Here is a 16,918-nt window from a genome sequence, read left to right on the forward strand (position 1 = left end):
CGGAGCTTTCGGCACACATAGGTCAACGTTTTGTATCTGGTTCCCACTGAGTAGCTCGAAGTGATACCTTTATCCCCGCTCGTTTTTTTGTGGGAGAACAAGTTTCACTCGAAGGAAAAACAAATGTGAAATTCGGAATTGGCAATGTTTGCGTAATCTGTTGTGAAACCAATACGGAATTCAGGTGTTGGAAAGGGGAGAACGAAATCAGCTATGCTTTCTATCCTGAGATTTACGTCTCACAGTGTAGTACAACGCGAAAAAGGTTTAACCTTGGGATGGAATCACAAAACATTTCTTTCTACATTAACGTCAAGCGTAAATAAAGCCCCATCTGAAAGTACTTATGAATAGGCGAAGATCAATAGCTGTGGGTGATTCGTCACTCACTACCGCGTCGCAAGATTCACAAAAATTGTGGCTTTAAGGTATATTTCTAGCTGTACGGGGGCTGTTATGAAGAAAACTTTGGACCGCAAGCAACAATGGATTTGACATCGTCTCATTTGGAAAACCAAGCAAAGGACACTAGCCAGGGGACACGAACCCGAAACCTCCACATAACTGAAGGCTGTTCAATCAGCTGAGCTACCTCCAACAGCGCACACGGTTCAAACGCCGGGAGCGGCCATTCGTCTCAGAAAGGAAAGGCCACAGCTCGAAAGATCTTAACCATTTGGGCATGAAGTGCTAAGCGGAAGGTCTAGCGTTCGTGTCGTGAAAAAGTCGCACCCAGGAAAGATCTTAACCATTTGGGCATGAAGTGCTAAGCGGAAGGTCTAGCGTTCGTGTCGTGAAAAAGCTAAATCGCACCCAGGAAGACTTCTGTCAAAGCCACGTTCACAAAACATGAAAAATTCTCAAATTAAAATGTGTTATTAAAAGCTGACAAGCCTTCCAAAAACAGAGACAATTTCAACCAATTTCACGATGGGTACACCATTATTGAATTTTTTAATCGGCAGCAAGAATGCAGTGATACCCAACGTTTACACATCTTTATCATACCATGATTCTGATCCATCCCTGGCTTAGGCAATTTGAAAGCATTTCAGTTGTGATGTATGGATCAGAAACATGGCATTTACGCGCAGAGGACATACGGAAGATGTCAGTGTTTGACAAACGATGTCACCGAAGCATTCATCACACCAGGGGATCTTAGGAAGAAGGAACTGTTCCTCACACTGGTTGGGACATCCCAGGACACCGTCTGCCTCACAGAGATCTTTTTACCCAGCCCTGTACTGACTGGAAGCGACCGAGAGGTGGACGGTGTAAAGAAGTACGAAAACACTAACCAGTAACTGTCGCCTCCCTGTATGGGGACCCCGGGATTCAACTCACCAGTGGTTAGTGATATTGGCAGAAATAGCCCAATCGCGCCGTTCATGGCGCTCGAGCATCAAAGCTATCGCTCTTAATAGGTAGCTACCCAGTTCCAGAACTAACCGAGGCTTGGCTGTCTCACTCTCCACTTTTTCTTTGAACATGGTTCATGGATGATAAATTGGGTTGATTGAATTGATTCAATCGCGGTACTTTCTTCTGGTTGTACTGCATCCATGTACTGAAAGAGTACTACAGATGAACGGTCTCATTATTCGAGTACGGGGTCGAAGCACTTACATTTCGTTAGAATTTAAAGTCGGAAACAAGGAGTCACAGGAGAAAAATCCCCAAGAATGAAAATAAGAACTGGCACCATTCTGTTTAAGGCCTGACGGTAAGCAATGGATAGAAAGTGTGCTGTCACCAAACTGCGCAAAAAGACAAAACGTTGTGTTTACCTGTTCAAGCAGCGTGATAACATCACCTTGATGAAAAGAGAGTTCGAACGGATTTTCCGCCTCAAAGTCATACAAAGCCTGACACCTGGGGACACGTGATGAATCATCTGTAAAGCAATGGATGGGAAATTAGAATGTTGACAAAAAAGGATCGGTGAAAAATACTTTCAGACTAAATTCAGAGGCTCATTATGATGAAAATTGTCAATCACTTCAATGCTCGTTGTCAATCACTTCAATGCTCAAAACTCCCTTTATCGATCGCTTACTCTCCGAATAGCTGACAGTTATTCGTTCCATTGCGTGCACCTATTGATTGCATGTGTAATCATCAAATCAATCAACATAACACATGAGTAAACTATGCATCTATGGTTACTGTGCGTGGAGATAAACTACACGGGAAGCCTAGAAGAGTAACAGGTCAACTCAGTGATTCTGTCACAACCGGCTGTTGTCGGTAATTCAGTTCACCTGTAACACACCATACAATGACCAGCAAATGAACCTGTCGGTGTGTGTGAAGAATGACCGCACTGGATTGTAAGGCCGACTAGCATTGCTGCTCACAGACACCTATTATCACTTTCACTCTGATTGATTGTGCTAAGCCTACCGGATCATAACAACGCCCGTAATGAAAAGGTTCCCCGTTTGAGGAGCGCTTCGGAACCCACGACTGGAGACCGTTCAATCCGATAAGGTATCGGTTTCCCTAACTTTTGCGGTCATAAGTATATCTGAGGCTGCACACCTGGGTCATTGAGTGATTAAGTGATAAACAAAGACAGTCGATCGTGTGGCAACCAAACACGTTTGCTTAGTTTGGATACCCCCACACAGCCAGAAATGCCGTGGAAGAGTAACACTAGGATTGTCGCACCGAGGGCTCTCCAAGCGACTGCCCAAACAGAGGGCCACGCTGATTTTTGACAGCAATAGGTCAATATAATGAAAAGGTTCAACCAAATGGTCTTGCCATCCTTATTATCATATTTTGACAAACTGTAATCTGACTTCGAATAGGCTTTCACAACCCAGTCACCATTGGAACCGCTCACGTTTATTTCGTTCTAAATCCTGCTTCCCGCACTTGAAACGCTCACCAAAACACTTCAGGGTTGTGTGCTACGGGCGAACATTGAACAACACAGATCGCCGCACCTTCAGCTAGGGAACACTGAAAACGACAAATTTATTCGACGATCGCTTGAGTTTTCCATCCACACCTGTTGAGTATGTAAATGAATTATAAGTGCAACTGTCACCTTTCTTTGCTCATGACCCACTTGTCAGTCGGTCGATCGATAGTCCACACGCTTCTGGTTAATCAATGACGGTCACGTGACCAACTGTGGTGTGATATTGCCCACTGGTTCATTAAGACCGAAAATCCAGGGACAAACTATAGTGTTGGGAACGGACAGTGTTGCGCCATTAATTTCTGACCAATACACAACGCACGAGCTACAGGCGACTCAATGGGAATCCTTTTCGGAAATGCTCGTTGTAAAACAACCAAAGGAAAAGAAGAGTCTTGATTGAGCACAGCCAATAAGTACCATTGAACTAACCCATGTGAGTGCCACTCGATTGTGCTTGAGCTGTCATTAGGTGTTCCTTGTATTAGGTAACCTGTAGTAATTGATTTACTTCAAGTGAACACACCAAAACATGTTATAAGCTACCTTCCAAAGGAAATGTCATTTTTAAAGAGTCGATTCTAGATATACAGAATCCTGTCCCACTGCAACCCCACAGAACCGGAGATGGCACCTTCTGGTCCCCGTTACTGTCCAAAAGGGGATGAAAACGGTAGAAACGAACTTTATAAAGGTCCATACTGCATGATTGATGTCACAAGGGCGCTAAAACATGAATTCACTATGTGGTGGGCTATTGTTCACTAAACTTGCTTCAAATCGGCAGCCACTTTATCCTGAGATACGTGCATGACAAAATTGGTTTGGCCACGCCACAGTTGATAAAATGAATTAATGGGATAAGGTAACACAGAATAAATCGACATTCATCGCGTTTTCATGACGTCGGTTCTGTTAGCACTTGGAAAATCGGTAGAGCAGGTCGTACTGATGGCCGGCGACTTGCCCGCTGAGCTTGGAAAGTGGCTACAGACTTTCGTTCACCAATGGAGTGGAAGTGTACTGCTAAATCAACGGCTCTACCGCTTTTGTTTAGTGGCCCTCACTGTAGTTGAGCCCGGTGGCGTTCCTTTATCAGAATGTTGTTCCGGAGCCATTGCTCCATATCCTCACCCCAGGATTCACTTAACCATCTGATGAAAACTGAGATATTTTGAATACGGGTGTAATGGTGGGTACTACTGAGGGAGACATGCAAGTAGTATGTTTCTCGTAGATCCGCTTCACGTCTCTTGAAAATTGAGATCTATTACGGAATTTATGGAATCGTACTTGCTCGCATTTGAGCAACAGTTGATGAATATCCAGGAAAGTTCAGAAAGACGCGTTCAAGGAGAAGATGGATATTCAGTTACTGTAAACAAGATGCATATGGGAGTTTTGCTTCCCTGTCCAATAATCTGTAACTGTTCAGTTAGCGTTTTCCGCAGCGAAGGCCTTCTTCCTTTCACAGGTAGTATTTTTATCTGGGATCCTCCTTGGGGTAGCGGTAATCCGGAGTGGGTGAAGTATTGGTCTATATGACGTTGAGCTCAAGACCCGGTTAGGCAACGTATTTCTAACTCCGAGTTTCTACAGGTGGAACCCTTTCGGAGTTGTAGCCTAGCTTGTCCCGGATCATATGTCCTAGTGTCCACAGTAAGTTTCTGAAGTCTTTATTCATCCAGACTAGGGCGCCGTGGATTAAAACATCTCGTTCCAGGATCAAACCAAATGATCTTTCTATCCAGGCCCTTAACCGCCGAAATGGCAATCTACCATCACAAACCCTGATCGTGATCCGATCCTTCCGGCAGGACCGACGATCTTCAAAATTAAACACTCAAAGCAACCGGACGAGAACGCAGTCACCTGGTACATCGAATATCGTCTATTGGGCGCTCGGAGCGTGTCAGGGGCACTTCCATATGAGTGTGGCAAAACCAAATGCCCGCACATAATTCCCAAAACTCTCATTAAGATCGAAATTCCCACAATTACATCCCACTCGAGCCGATCTTTGCTCCAAATCGTCACCGTGACCAATCTACTAAATTAATCAAACAAGAAGTTGTAATGTCAGAATGAAATAAGTTTGCCAAGAAATGCGTTGAACAGTACTGGGATAAGTCTTGGAATGATGACTTTTAACCAGTGAAGACTGTCAATTTTGTGTTTACAGACCACTTCCATAGGTCAATAGTCCATCGGTCAACTGACTTTCGTTCAATTTCAAAGTCCGACTCAAAGTCTGAGGATACACTATTGGAGAAACGTCTCGAATCGGAGCAGGTTTCACTCGTTTCGACCACAACCCACAAAATTGATTTCCGATGTCACTGCCACCATGTGCACACAGTTTAGTCACACACTACACAAGATCCGCTCTAAAAGCTCACTCTAAAATCCCCACGGTAGAGTGAATCCAAATTTGTACTCGAAAGTCATCAGACGCTTTAGAGTAGTAGTCTGTTCAACTACGAAGAAGATGCCGAGAAAATGACGGGCACCAAATTACCCCCTCCCAACAACTACAAAAAAGCACGCCTTGGGATGCCATTTGCCAGACCCTATAGGGTGCCCATCACAACAAGGGTGTGTGGCACATGCTCGTATTTGAACATATAAAAAATAAAGTATGGAACGGTCAAACGTTTTCGGATTCTGGTCCAAATATTCAAGATTTCGATGAACTGACAAGGAGCAATTCAGTAGGTCGGACTTGTGCGGCTGTGCTACTTACAAGTAGCGCGTGCCATGCCACATGTGGGTCACCTGCACCTTTCAGCCAATAATCAGTTGAGGAGGGTGAACCCAGACGTCTAAGATGTGACTACCTGGTCGAGTGAAGGTGACTTTCTGCTACAACTGAGGGTATATGTGTATTGGCTGTTCATCATGTGACGTTTGTGGCCCATGAACAGACTTTACTTGACGAAATATTCGTTGCTCTGGTTATTTTGTTTGATGAACATCGCCGTTGCTTTTCAAACGGCTTTTTGCACTATCTGAGGAGACACAGAGGGGGTATGCGCGTTCTCGAGAGAACCTGTGAGCAGATTACATGTGCAATGACCAGCGGTAAAACAATGTCTTACTTTGGTTAAAACTGTTTATATTCAGGCAGATATTACTCGCTTTGGCCTGGTTAAAGGAGAGGTAGCGTGAATAAGTGCGTTTTGAGCTACTTACCAGAGTGTTTCGGTTTCAGTTCCACTCGAGGCGAGGCAGGCATGTTGCTATCCGCACACACGGCAGGTTTGGCAGCCGCGGCTTTCGCTACGCGTGCACCAGGATTGTTGCGACTAGAGTTGTGTGGATAAAATCGAAAACACAGTGACATTTCGCTGTAAAATAAACTAGGATCAAATATGATGTTTTTTGAAAGCAAAAAGTCGGTTCATGATGTGCGGAAGATGTATGACTACCCGGAAAACTATGCCAGTTGACTCTGGAGGGCTGTGTATGCAGTAGGCTTATGACCAATGCAATGTCTCGTGTACGTCTAAAACTGGGCACTCCCACAAGACACCCGGAACGTCACCGCACTCCTAGCGCCACGGTAACAGTCAGCCTGCAAAATAATAGAATGGGTGAACGATCATTTGCTCCAACGGTAAGTGTCCTCAATCGGTTTGGGCAGTGGAGGACCTTCTACGGAATACATCTGCCTTACCATCGCCACTTGGCACCGGTGCGGGCAAATCCCTGAGATGCTAACGCAGAAGACCAAGCTCCCAAACGCCATACGAGGCACATTGTTTGCGCCAGCTCACAAAGATTCGCAGCAGACAGTGGTTGTGCTACTGAGAAAGAAAGCGCTCGGCGACCAAAACGAGTTTCGTCAGAGCCCTGTCAACACAAGTGAGAGGTCCGTCTGGCGACTGAAATAAATATACGTTTAACTGATGAAGCCATCCCTAAGATTAACAATACCAAGAACTGTGTAAAAGTAAAACACACCGAATTTAGTATGAACAGATGAAAAAGTAGCTGAAAGCAGCACTCTACTTAAAAGACTGAACCCTTGTGGAAAAAGGCAAACGCGTTTGACCGGATCGGATAGATCGTCCAGCTGTAACATCCTACCGGTGCCTAGCTGCCATGCTACCTGAAGGAAGTACGAGGACTGGGATACTACCAAGTTGCCCAACCCTTGACAGGGGAAGTCGAAGGGCAGAGGTCGGGTTCGAACCACGGACCTTTCGGTCAGTAAATTCGCGCTCTAACCACTTGAGTCATCTCGCCCCTCGTTTGACCGAATTCTGTCTAAATCAGTACTAAAGTACTAAATTTAATAAACTAACTGGTTTAATCCCCTTAAAGTTCTCTCGTTTTCAACGATGAAGGTCTGGTGACAAGTGGAAGGGAACTCGATGCAGTGTTGAGTTTACTATACCAGTACACTAAGTTATAACGAGATTAACGACATTTTACTGCCTTACAGATAAAGCATCACTTTCCAGCCTCAATGCTGGCCAGTAAAATGTTTCTGTCTCAGAACTAGAGTGAAATAGCAACATGGAGTTGAACTGCGAAATCGCTGACGTCGGATCATTGTCAAGTTTGTGGTGGCTTCCGCAGTTGGTTCTGCCCGCGAAGAATTTTCAGTAGCAAGTAGGATACAATCCACAGGTAAAATAGCTCAGCTGGAGTCTGCATGTAACTTGCGTTTTCACTTGTAGGCTATGCTGGGATAAAGAAGCTGCGTTTATCTGACGACAGGTTCAGGTATCACGCCTGTTTTCCATTGGATTCTCGGTCGTGTGATAGTAAGGCATTAGTGTGGGATACCGTTGTACCGCAGTGGTTTGCAATGAGACTAGTCGCTCCGACAGATCTAAGAAAGGGTGTTTTATCCCGTTGCTATTAAAGTACACCTAGGTGAAGAATGGTATCAAGTAGCAGTTCCACAATATGGTGTAGCTCACAAGTCAAGCCTCATTCAGACTGGCTGACCTCCGTTCTCCCCAGACAGTTTCCCGTGAGAAAAATAGGGCTTTTATGGTTAAAGACGAGTTCGAAGGAGTTCGGTAATTTATGGATCGAACCCATCTGTCCGAGCTGCAGCAACTTGTGTCTCAGTCCTCGAACTTTTCAATACACAGTTGGATGGGTTACGAGGTCTTTGGTTGCCAATATTGTTCGGAAGAGTAGCACTCAGAATGTTGCCAGAGAACTAAATCAGTGTGCAACTTCGGTTTCACCCACAAAACAGAAGTATCGTACCCATCAAAGAAGTTTTGCTCATAAAGAAGTTTTCTCACCCTTTTCATAGAGTATGGTTCAACCATCGAGCAAAGATGTTTGTACACCCACACGCGAGCGTAAAACCAGTTTTCCACAAAAAAAACTAGGTCCACTTTTTGATGAATTTTGTCCGTATATATGACATTGACACACGTTAACTGCTTATCACATTGAAATTCACGTTCTAAAAATGAACTGAAGAATTTTGTAAATTTTTTACAAAACTACAGTCACATGACTTGACATGAAGTTACCTCTTTTCGAAAATGACTTGGGCGCGCGATTTCCTGACAGAAAGTTGCCATACTGATTTGAAAAGCTAAATATAACACACGTGTGTGTTTGAGGTCCACTGAACTATGTGTCAGCCGTTGCTGTACAAAATATCAAAAAAGGGCCGTTGTTCACAAACCTCCTGTGGAACATTAAACACAAATCAATCCAAGTAACTCACGCTTCTTCAAGTCTGAAAAACAAGAGAAAAACGGGAGCGATTAGGCAAATGCGCTCCAGAACAATGCATCATTATCGGATAGAACTTACACGAATAAATTAGTTGTGCGGACTAAAATAAATCTACAGGGAACAAATTTGCTGTGTGTGTGTACTTGAGGCGTGCACAAGGTCGATTAGCCGTAATAGGGGTAATAGGCGAAAAATAACCTGGTTGGTGCAATGGGGACGATCAGAATAAATGAATTCGCGGGGTGAAATTGCACTTTAAGTGTGCAAATAACTAGCATAGCCTGCACCTAGCCAGTGAGGTACCCCAGCTATGAAAAGACGACGAATGATAGGGACGGAAGATACTTTCTTATCTTGGCGTGATTCTCAGATTGAGTCAAATCACAATTAGGTAAACTCTGGACGTGTACGAGTCGCCAGGAAGTTGAGATCCGTATCAGTGGAAAAGACTACGGAGTCAAGTCACATCACAGTATGCGATTCAACAGAATCATAACTAAACGGTACATTTTGGTATTATTGATGAGATTTTAAAAAATGAATAAACATATTAGGGTGGTAGCCTTACACGTCCGCTACCACGTCGATATTTGATAGGACCAAACGTAGTTCCGCCATTCAGTGTGACTTGTCAGTTGTTCGACTTTTTAATCGATCTCGAGGCCCCATTTGAACTACTAAAAAAATTCATCATCTGATTCTCTGTAGAATAGATGCTTCAGAGTCTGATCTATTTTCTTACTCACATCACAGCAATCTGTGATTCATAGTTTTCACTGTAGCTTGTTGGTCAGGTGACAAGAAAGAAATCAGCCAATCAGAAGGCGATTAAACAAGATCGAATCAGAGCTGTTCGAATAAAAGGAATCCCCACTACGGCAACCACCGAAAACGAAAACGACTGTTTCGGAGGGACGCGTGTTGCAGGGCTTGAAACGTATCCTCATCAATGACGCCGATGAGTCATTTTTTAGGTAACAGTTGTTGAACTGATGTATCCAACAGCACACTGCATGGGAGAGAAGACACGCATGGCGATACGCCTGAATCACTGACTACTAAATTACCAGACTGTCTTGTTAAACGAATGAGCGAGGATACCTGTTCTTCATCACTTACACGCTTGGAGTTTACGCGTGGTTTGCAGCATGTTCGGGGTTCCGTTCCCCATATTATGTGTGGTCGACTTTCTCTACTAAATTCCCGTTAATTTCGGACAAAAGCAACACAATAACCGGGGAGTTCGAGAAAATTCCAATCCAGGTGCTACCAGAAGGTCTAACGTGTTAACAGGGACGCCTAAGAATCCTAAAATGTTCGAATGGGCTAATGATCATGGAATATTAGATATGACATCTCGACACTAATATGAGCAACTCATCTGACACTCGGATGCGGGCTTATGGGAAAGCTGCCTAGTGATGTCAGTCCTCAGTCATATCCGGACTAATAAATCAATAAGGCATATTCATATCATCAGAAAAAGTTGCCCAAAACAGAAAGCCACGAATGAAGAAGGCCTTTAGCCTCTCTCAAATATGATGTCTTCTCGGAGGTATCGCACACTTAGTCAGAGCTGACGAACAGCGCTATTTGACTCCCGAGGAAATCGACCCACCTTCGGACGGAATACTAGAATCGCTTGAGCAAGAAGCGGAGTTTCTTAGATTTTGTAAAGCATTGGTCCGCCACACCCATTAGTACTCACTTGGACTGTAGACGAGTCTGTAAGTCCGACAGAACTCGCTGGGCATCTTGAAAGTAGCTCATCTGAGCACTTACAAAGTTTGATAACATTTCAATGTGTTCCGCCTAAAAACATAAACAAAAGAATTGAACGTGGTTCTCTAGGCAGCAACGGATAACAGTTGGAACCGATACATCCTGTCAACATGTTCGTAGTTAAAAAAAACGGAGGTAACAGGAAGGGTGAAACCAGCAGTAGGCTGTCAGAGAGTTATCGGCAACTTTATGAGTACTGCTTTTTTTGCAAAGAAAAACACCTCGAATATCGCACCAACTGAAACCTAACGCGACCCTGAACAGCACAGTCATTTGAAGAAAAAACATCATTCAAACGGATTTAGTTGAGCCCCCATCGAAACCAAATTGATTGCCAATGAGTGTAATTTGCGAATTGCGTACGACTTGCGTTTAAGCAGAATATAACGTTGATGGAACTAGGGGAATTGAGTCTGCCTGAGAACATCATAAAGGAGAGATTCAGCTGGGTTCCAGGTGAGTCTCTCGAAAGAACCAAATTAGTTTGCAAATGAGTGTATATTCGGTAATTTGGTGCAATTTGGTTTGAAGTAGAACATAAGGTTGACGGAAAACCGGGGACTGCGCCTACCTGATGAGCCCCAAAAAGGACGAAACCGGTCGTGGACTGTCGACGGATTTTCAGCAACCTTATGAGTAGTACATTACATAAATTAGATATTTTTCTTGCCAGATAGGGGGAAGTTGAAATAACCTGCTTGGATCTGATTCCGTTTTGACATCCACAGTACCCTGCACATGGTTTCACCTACCTGATAAGCCCCAAACCGGCTGTGGGGTGTCGAAGAGTTTTCAGCAACCTTGTGAGTAGTTTCCTTTATGACTTATGCTACTTCAAATTACTTGTACTCAGCCCTAATTCTCACACGTGAAACCCCTTACGCTAGGGCGAAAAAATTCAGCTTGAAAGAGTTACGAAATGATATGTTGAAAAAATGAAACGAATGATCGGAAAATTAACATTAAAAACTGGCTTATACATACTAGAAAATGGTATGGGACTGCGCGTAAATAACCAGTTACGACCCTACGCTTTCTGAATGTAGTGCTAAACTTTTTTTCGAAAAACACTCGTGATATCTCCGTTCGATCGGCCGTTGGAATTTCTCAGATGATAGGTTCTAGTGCCTCTGCATTACGTGCTGATACGGTGGTGAGCGAGGTGCAGCGACGATAGAACAACTTTCTTTCGGTACGTTCTTCTATAGCTCCACCCATAAGCAATTCCAGATCCGAGGGAAAAACATTAGAGACCGGTACTCTAACCATGTTGGGGAACGGAATTAGTGGCTGACAAGCCGTGTCCTTCGCCTGCAGTTCTGTGCTACCGTAAACTATAGTGTCAAAGTACCCACTGCTTTTTTCCTATGGTGGATGACGGAAGCCTTCTAGTTCCCATGGCTGTTGGAACCCACAACTCTGTGGCTTCGGTTCATTGGCGATATGAGACTTTTGCTCCTATCGAACCACAATTCATTTGTAGTTTCATCTGTGAAGACAAGTATATCGCACTTGCCGTCAACATCAATATCCGTGAAGGCTATTCCAAGTTGTATTTCCTCAAAATAGAAGTCACGGGTTGACTTAGCTGATTTCTTCTCCTTCCGACTAACCTGACGGAACTTTTGTGTCAAAAGCGAAACGTTGCACAGCAATAAGTCTATCGATTGTTTCCGAAAAGGTATCTTTACTGTTGTACTCGACTTTACAAAACTTGGGCCAATACTCTTCACTACTGTGGCGTTGGATCTCATTCGATCGAAACCAAACTTTTCCCCCGCAGTTCGGTTGATGATTACATGTGATAAATCAACGTATCCTGTGTAGTTAACTGTAAACAGGCCTTGTATACAAATCCTCATCAGTTATTGAATCTATGTGGATTCACGAAGCCACATTCAGGTTGCGATAACCGATCAGCCCACAATAATCCTAAATCTTCTATGTATGAACACGTTTCCTGGGGGGAGGATATATAACTGTGTGCTTGTTTCGGGGGTATGACGCCAGTATTCAGACCGAACGTGTTCAATATGGGGAAGCGGATCCAACATTAAACATGTCATTCAATGGAGTACAAAATTTCGTACCAGAGGAGTGTGCATACGTAAGAATAAAACATGAGACGAAAAGTATAGTGAGTTTTTTCTTATCCCGAGCCTCACAAAAGCCACTGTTTTTGGTAGAGACCATTCACACTGTTCAACTTTGGTTGCACAAATGCGTCTACCAACAACCGAAGAGCTTGAAAGATGCGAACTCCCAGTTAAGGTCACAATGATGTGAACATCAGTGAGTGGTTCAAAGAGGAAAGTAATTTGTCTGGCTTTGCTATGCTGTCGGATGAAAACAGTGCCAACCCCGTGCGACGTTGCTCTGCATTAGCGGGTACCCCCAACTCGGCTCAGCAACCGCACAACCGAATTCAGACAGATTCGCGTAGCCCAAAAATAAGGGGTAACAAACGCACGCCTAATGAATGAAACAGTAGTAAACAATGAACAAACTTGCGTACATCACTCTCCAAAAAGTTGGCCATTGCATCATGACTACTTTCGAAAGCCTCTTGAAATTGCCTTTGTGCTTCAACGTAGTCTGGGTGATTTGGGGCGAGTTTAGCTAGAAAAAAAAACGACAAACGACGATGGTTAACGCCGACATGTTCCGGGTCGTGAACTCGTCATCGAAATTTCATTTGATGTGAAGGAATAAACATCATAATAAAAGTGTATTTAGCAAATAACATCGTTCTGTTCGCTGTGGAGCGAGTGTCACTGAAACCCAGCGGCGTCTCTGATAGGTCGTATGATATTTTGCGGAGAATGGCTTCCTTGGGCGCGGTAATGGAGCTTCAAAATTATTACGGGGACAACAGAGCAGTTATCCCGGTAGTCTACGCTAACCTCATCGCTCCATGGAAAAGAATCCTTCCACAAATATCCAGCCCGCCCGACGAAGGTCGTTTGAAAGAAACCTTATTTCACAAAAAAAGAATGTCTACCAGACAAGACAGAAAACATGGCTAGAAGGTTCGATTTCGTTAGTTGAAACAGAGGATATCAGTACTTTAGTTCAGAAGCGCAGGACGAACTAAAGTCGAGGTTTTATGATGGTTAACCGCTTACGAAGTGAGATTTGATGCAGCCTGGGCTCAATCATCTTGACTGTTTGAAGAACGTTCTGCTTGACAACTATGGGACGGCCGCATGACGACCAGAGATAACCAGCTAAGTGGATCTGGTGGTTGACAGCAGCACTTTTCACGTGTAAAAAAAACTTTCAGCTGTAGCACCCTTTCGGTACCTAGCTGCCATGCTACACGAAGAAAGCACGAGGGCTGGGATACTGCCAGGTTGCCCAACCCTAGACAGGGGAAGTCGAGAGGCGGAGGTCGAGTTCAAACCACGGACCTTATGGTCAGTAAATCCGTGCTCTAACCACTTTGGTCATCTCACTCTTTTCACGTGTAACCCTAAGGTGAAGTTCATTCACCACACAGTTTACACAGAATCTGAAGATAACTGTTACAAGTTTGTGTCGAGCGGCCAGAAGTCCAGTCTGTCCCGGCTTATGCCGGATCAAATGTTTTCCCGAGAGAAACAGTTGGGCAACCGTTCGAAAACCCAGTAGTAGGGAGATTAAGCAGCTTCCGTGGGGACTGATATGTTGTGCCTGTTTTTCGTGCTAGATATCTGAGCATTCGTCCCCAATCATGGCACGACCAATTTCGCGAATATGATCGATAGCACTTCTGAAGAAACCACCAGCAGTTGAGAGCAACCAAACTCTCCAGAAACCAAGCCTGTACAGAAGAAACAAAAGGCGTGCCGATAAAATTCCTGGGTTTATCTGACGGGATTCTTACAGTCTATAAAAATCTAAAGATAACTCGAGTCAGGTCAAGATGCACATTGGAAGGTGTGCAAACTTTCTTACCGGGGATTGCGAATCACTTACTGCCCCATGGGGATGAGCCGGCTTCTTGGATAGTTGGAAATGAACCTACCCATGTAAGGAGTTCGGTTGCATTGTTATCGACTCAATATTGGTTACAGTGATGCAGGCCGTAGGTACATTGCAGTGACAGGAATTCAGCACCGAAATTGACAGTGCCGATATATGTCATGATCTGGTCATATCGAAGATAACGCCAATACTGGCACGCTGCTGAAAGTGGAACAGCTCGGATTATATTGACATGTAGGCAGCGAGTGGTGACGCCAAAGCGTTGTTGGATTCGATGCTACGACAGCGATGGTGGATCCAGCAGTCCACGTGCATACTGAGGTCGCCAACTTCCGGGTAGGGAGTGGATGAAATCCATCCACACCGCCCAGGTTTCACATCAATAAAGTAATACAGGACGGACGACAAATTCGGTCCTTGGTCTTCACTCTTCCAGTGTGCGCTTAAGCTACAAGCTGCATTTTCCAGACGAATCCCGATTTAGTCCTTGGCACAGTTGTCAAGTACCGATTGATACGCAAGTTTTCTCAAGGATAAATGAAAGTCTCTACCGGCATGACTGATTACGCAGCGCAGTTATCGCATGTAGGACCTTCGCAGCTGTGCCCAAGATCGATAAGCGCATTTGCAAACACGTGACATTGTCCCAGCTATCCGAAAGTTGTCAGCTAAGGGCACGACATACACGTTTGATTGCCTCTGTAAACGTTCCAACGACAGAACATCCCGCATAAAACTAGAATCGTGAACAACTGAATAGCCGCTTTGACGAAAGGCTCATAACTTTCAAAGCCCCGAATCGGTTGGCATGAAATCTTAGGATGAGTTTACAGCTCGATCGACAGGCAGGTCGCAAAAACTTCTCATGGGAGAAAAACGATCAATAGATTGATACATACACAGTTCCAGTTGTGATCCAGCTGCCGAATAGCAAACTCGTGTTATACTACGTAGTTACTGTCAGTTTTCACATTGATACAACCGTGGTGACAAATCGTACATAAACTTATCGCAGAATGCTCATAATACGACGGTACAAGCGATGCTAAAGAAGCAGAGTACCAAGCCACATTTTATGAGACGTTACAATAAGTTCTATCAAAAGCGAGTTTTTTTCACTGTCTCTGCACCACAGCCTCTTCATACAAAATCCCAAGGCTTTACACTGGAAGCCGAGTTGATGTCACTACGAGTCCAGCTGGCGTCTCACACATGGATGGGGTCTAAAGTACGCGGGATGTCAGATTATCATCAATGACAATTAAAAACACTAGACATCTCAAACTGATCCTGCCAGATTTCACGCGGTTCCGAAAGACGCTTTGTCTAACACATTCGTTCGTTCGTTCAGATGTGGCACCACTTAGGTGCCTAACTACCATGTCTCCAGAAGCGAGCACGAGGGCTGGGATACTGCCAAGTTGCTCAACCCCAGACAGGGGAAGTCGATAGGCAGAAGTTGGGTTCGAACCACGGACCTTCCGGTCAGTAAATTCGCACTCTAACCACTTGCGCCATCTCGCCCCTGTCTGAAACAGATCAAACCGGGATCGGTCAGGACACAAAACTGGCATAATCGCCCTGTTTTGGCAGGCAAAATGTGACGGTCGGATTGTACATTGGGTGCCACCCAACAATAGCGGAGGCAAATAAAATCGAAAGGTGCGTCACCAATGAGGCCGATATTTCGGAATCGACGTGACGTACGAGTCTCGGGTGGGAATGGATTTCGCGGTCTTTGAGTAGATTAATGGTAGCAACTATAGTGATATGGTGTGCGAAACACCATTAAGGAACCCGTCTTACCTTGATTGCCTCCGTTCCGGTTCACTCTGTACCACTCGACTTCTAAGCACTTGTCGATCAGTTTGCTTTTGATTGGAACTTAGGGTGAAGTTGGATTGGTACTCCTGAAGCACCATGATGTGTGCTCTAAGAGTTCGGAATGCTTTTGAGACTTCAGCTACACATCGTTCAAACCGCAACTATTATCAGAACCGAGGTTTCAATCTCTCCCATTCCATCCCAGATGGGGGGACTTTCTCCTCACTTGACTCTACCCTTCATGCGCACTCTAGTCCGCCAAAGTTACCACCATCGTGTTCGCATTTTAAAACGCTGAGAACGCCTGACTGCTGAGCTCAAGATTGCTTAGGCGCGAACTTAGTGACCGGAAGGTCTATGGTTCAAACCCAACCCCAGCATCTCGACTGCTCATCTGGGTCAGGCCATCCTGGCAGTATCTTAGCCCTCGTGCTTTCGTCGGGTGGCATGACAGCTCCTCACCGAAAGGGTGTTACAGTTGAGATATTCTTTTTGGCTATTGGTCAGTTGACAGTTGATTTGACCTCCAAGCTTAGCACCTGGCTTTCATACGTTTCGTCATCATACGGGGAAACATCATCAGTGCGCGTTCAGGTGCGTATTGCTCCCAAGTATGCTTGTTCCTATGCAGTAGCGTTTAACAGTTGTAACGTGATTGCCAAACAACAGCCAATGAAAGAACCCAAGCTCCCGGAGCAG

The 16,918-nt window shown here is 44.6% G+C and overlaps 2 protein-coding genes across 2 annotated transcripts in view; both read right to left on the reverse strand.

Moving 5' to 3' along the window:
* T265_04098 (hypothetical protein) overlaps positions 1-16,918 on the reverse strand; it is a gene marked incomplete at both ends in the record, with an annotated part of 46,979 nt that overhangs the window by 3,677 nt on the left and 26,384 nt on the right. The window contains 4 exons of the mRNA XM_009168744.1: positions 1,791-1,897; positions 6,125-6,237; positions 10,356-10,459; positions 12,945-13,048. Coding sequence (XP_009167008.1) covers positions 1,791-1,897; positions 6,125-6,237; positions 10,356-10,459; positions 12,945-13,048 — 428 coding nt within the window. The remainder of the gene's footprint in view (positions 1-1,790; positions 1,898-6,124; positions 6,238-10,355; positions 10,460-12,944; positions 13,049-16,918) is intronic.
* On the reverse strand, positions 6,978-16,317 carry T265_13410 (hypothetical protein; the record flags this gene model as incomplete). Its single annotated transcript, XM_009168764.1, has 6 exons — positions 6,978-7,134; positions 10,356-10,459; positions 12,945-13,048; positions 13,707-13,839; positions 15,727-15,976; positions 16,202-16,317. Coding segments are annotated over 6 exons (864 nt in total), but the record flags the coding sequence as incomplete, so codon positions are not given.

This window comes from Opisthorchis viverrini, assembly GCF_000715545.1.
Source record: "Opisthorchis viverrini unplaced genomic scaffold opera_v5_64, whole genome shotgun sequence".
NCBI classification, from domain to species: domain Eukaryota; kingdom Metazoa; phylum Platyhelminthes; class Trematoda; order Opisthorchiida; family Opisthorchiidae; genus Opisthorchis; species Opisthorchis viverrini.